The sequence below is a fragment of the Phytophthora cinnamomi genome, assembly GCF_018691715.1.
Source record: "Phytophthora cinnamomi strain GKB4 chromosome Unknown Contig85, whole genome shotgun sequence".
NCBI lineage: Eukaryota > Oomycota > Peronosporomycetes > Peronosporales > Peronosporaceae > Phytophthora > Phytophthora cinnamomi.
The window spans coordinates 45,978-48,723 of record NW_027151018.1 but is presented as its reverse complement, the minus strand read 5'-3'; the positions used below and the strand labels follow the sequence as shown (position 1 = coordinate 48,723).

General features: G+C 51.1%; 1 protein-coding gene across 1 annotated transcript; it reads left to right on the top strand.

Annotated features, from left to right (window-relative positions):
- Positions 1 to 668: 668 nt before the first annotated feature.
- On the top strand, positions 669 to 1,546 carry IUM83_19073 (Multidrug resistance protein ABC transporter; the record flags this gene model as incomplete). The annotated part of the gene is made up of 2 exons (XM_067944102.1): positions 669 to 871; positions 1,075 to 1,546. The coding sequence occupies 2 exons, from the start codon at positions 669 to 671 to the stop codon at positions 1,544 to 1,546; spliced, it is 675 nt and encodes a 224-aa protein (XP_067784783.1).
- Positions 1,547 to 2,746: the final 1,200 nt, after the last annotated feature.

The window sequence follows — 2,746 nt, the reverse complement described above, 5'->3', positions numbered from 1 at the left end:
GCACTCCTCGAGAGCTGCGAGGGCGGGGCCCGCAACGGTTAACAGCAGCAACGCAGCGAAAAGGTGCATGGAGATATCCGTCGGATACCAAGGCGACGCTGGAAGATTTTGGAATGGAGACGCGCTACGTGAGACTTTTGTTCAAGTGGCATTACATTCATTTGTATATACTCAAGGCGAGATAAAGCGTATCGAAATGATAGCAGTCATGGATGGGGTGGGATCCATGGAGCACCGCGAGAGTGCGGGCTTAGACGATGGTGTTGGAATTCCGATGCAGACACGGCGACCGTGACTATGTTGCCGTGTGACTACGTGGAGACCCGACAGTTTAGCAGAGCTGTGATGAGCATAGTGAGATCAAGACATGCGGGTCTTTTACTTGGGAAGCGGCTCAAACCCGCTTAAGAATCGTTAAAGCTCAGGAGCTGTAGTGATAGCAATTCAATCTTACTTTTCCTTTTCCATCCTAGGGCAGACTCCAGGTCATACGGACCGAGTGCAACTTCGAATAGTACTTCGCACAGGATTCTGAGCCCAAAGCCAAGAGAAGCCTGCGGACTTTCGACTGCGTGAAGGCGATCCAAGATGACCGAGCCATTGAAGTACACTAGCGTGGAGTTCCAAAGAACTGGAACGGAAAAGACTGGCAGCAGTATAAGTGGGCGATGACGATTGTCTTCAAGAAGAAGGAGCTCGTCGACGTCGTGGATGGCGCCGTGACGAGAGACATGCTGACGTCTGCGGAGGCTGAAGCAGATTTTGATGACAAGCAATTGACGATCATGCAGCTTATCGGGATGTCGTTGCCAGCGGATATTTTTCATCAAGTCCGAGACAAGACCACGGGAACCGACATGTGGAAGGCGTTGTGCGTCATCTATGAGAGCAGGGCAAATAGGACGACCATGGCTCATAGAGCGGAAAGAATTCGGCACGAGCTTGAGATGTTGAAGTTAGCCCCGGGTGGAGATGTCAACAAGCACTTGAGTAAAATGCTCAACTTGAGAACTGAATTGTTATCGTTGAATTATCAATTCGATGACATTACTATGGTGGGGTGATGCTGAATAGTCTGCCTCATCAGTATGAGTTTGAGAGCCTGAAGAGTGGAGTTCGGTATAATAGTGCAGACAATTTCATCACACCGGAGCGCACCCGAGAACTGATTCGCGTCGCCGACTCGCGCCAAAAGGCCTATCAGGTAGCCAAAGGTGGACGGCGGGGCGGACCAAAGATTAGTGGCAACGGTGGAGAAGGCAACAAAGCTAGGACTGAAGAGGGCCAACAGCATGGAAGCAAGACCAAGGACTCGAAGAAGAAGCGCGTGAACAAGTGCTACATCTGTGATAGTACTGAGCACCTGAGGAATGATTGTCCCCAGAAAGCGAAAGGTTCGAAAGGTGGCAGAGCTGATGCAGCTGAGCAGAAGCGGAAGCCGCGTGCCAATATGACGACCCGACGGGAGGATAACGAGTCGGGAGGCTCACCCAGTGAGGATGAAGAGGCGAATGAAGCTACCAGTCTTCTTGACACACCTGCTTGATGCAGGAACGCCAGACGACGTCCAGAATGACGAACATGACAGCGCGAGCGGGGAAAGGAGCGTCGTTGACGACCAAGTTGATGGGATCGGCGATGGTGAGGGTGATCACGAGGAGACAGAGAGTAATTCGCGGAGTAGTTGGTGGTACTTTGATACCGCGGCTAATGTTCACGTTACGGGCAACCCATTGGACTACGTGACTTTCACTCCGGATTCTCATGAATCTCAGCATGTGCAAGGAGTAACCCGGCGGTAGCTTCTCGAATTCCTGGAGTAGGAACCGTGGAACTAGTTACTAATGTCGATGGCGAACAAGCTGCTGTTTATCTGAATGATGTGTTCTTCGTGCCTGGGGCTACCCATGGATTATTGTCGATTGGTTTGGCCGCAGAGCAGGGCTTCGACTTTGACTATTACCCCCAAGTGCGATCGTTCAGAGTGCGCGAAGATGGGCGAACCGTCATCGTGGCCACACCCCATGATGCAACCTGGGGATTTCAAGTGACACATCCAATGAGTAGTGACTTGGTTGCCCCGCCTGATAGTGCACTGTGTAACTTCACTGCTGCAGAAGGAGTGGCATCGATGAAAGTATGGCATGAACGTTTGGGCCATACATGCCCGCAGTATGTGAAAATGATGGTTGACAAAGACCTTGTTCGTGGCATGATGTTGCGACAGCGGGAGCTGGGAGCCTGTGATGCCTGCCACATTGGCAAGCAAAAACAGAGAGCACATCAAAAGAAGTTGGACCGAAACACCACAAACCCGAATCAAGTTGTCTACGCTGACTTGCTGATTCCGAGCAAGGACAACGGAACCAAGTATGAGGCAGTCCTTGTAATTATGGACGGGTACTCGCGGTTTGTCACGATTCACTTGCTGAGTAGCAAATCCAGTGCCGTTGTTAACCAGCACATGAAGGAGTATGTCTTGTGGGCAGAGCGCAAGCTGGGAGACACAAGATTGAGCAAGTGCTGACGCGGACGGTGAACTTGCAGTATAGCGTGCACCAAGTTCAGACGGATAAGGGTGGTGCGTTTGTGAACAAAGAAATTGATGCCTGGTATAGAGCGCATGGAATCGAGCATATACTCGTTGGTCCGAAGTGCTCACAGCTAAACCTATACGAGCTGTAGTGGGTCTAACTTGACTCACTACTTTAGCTTACACGTTGCGCAACGTGTATGAGGAAGCGTA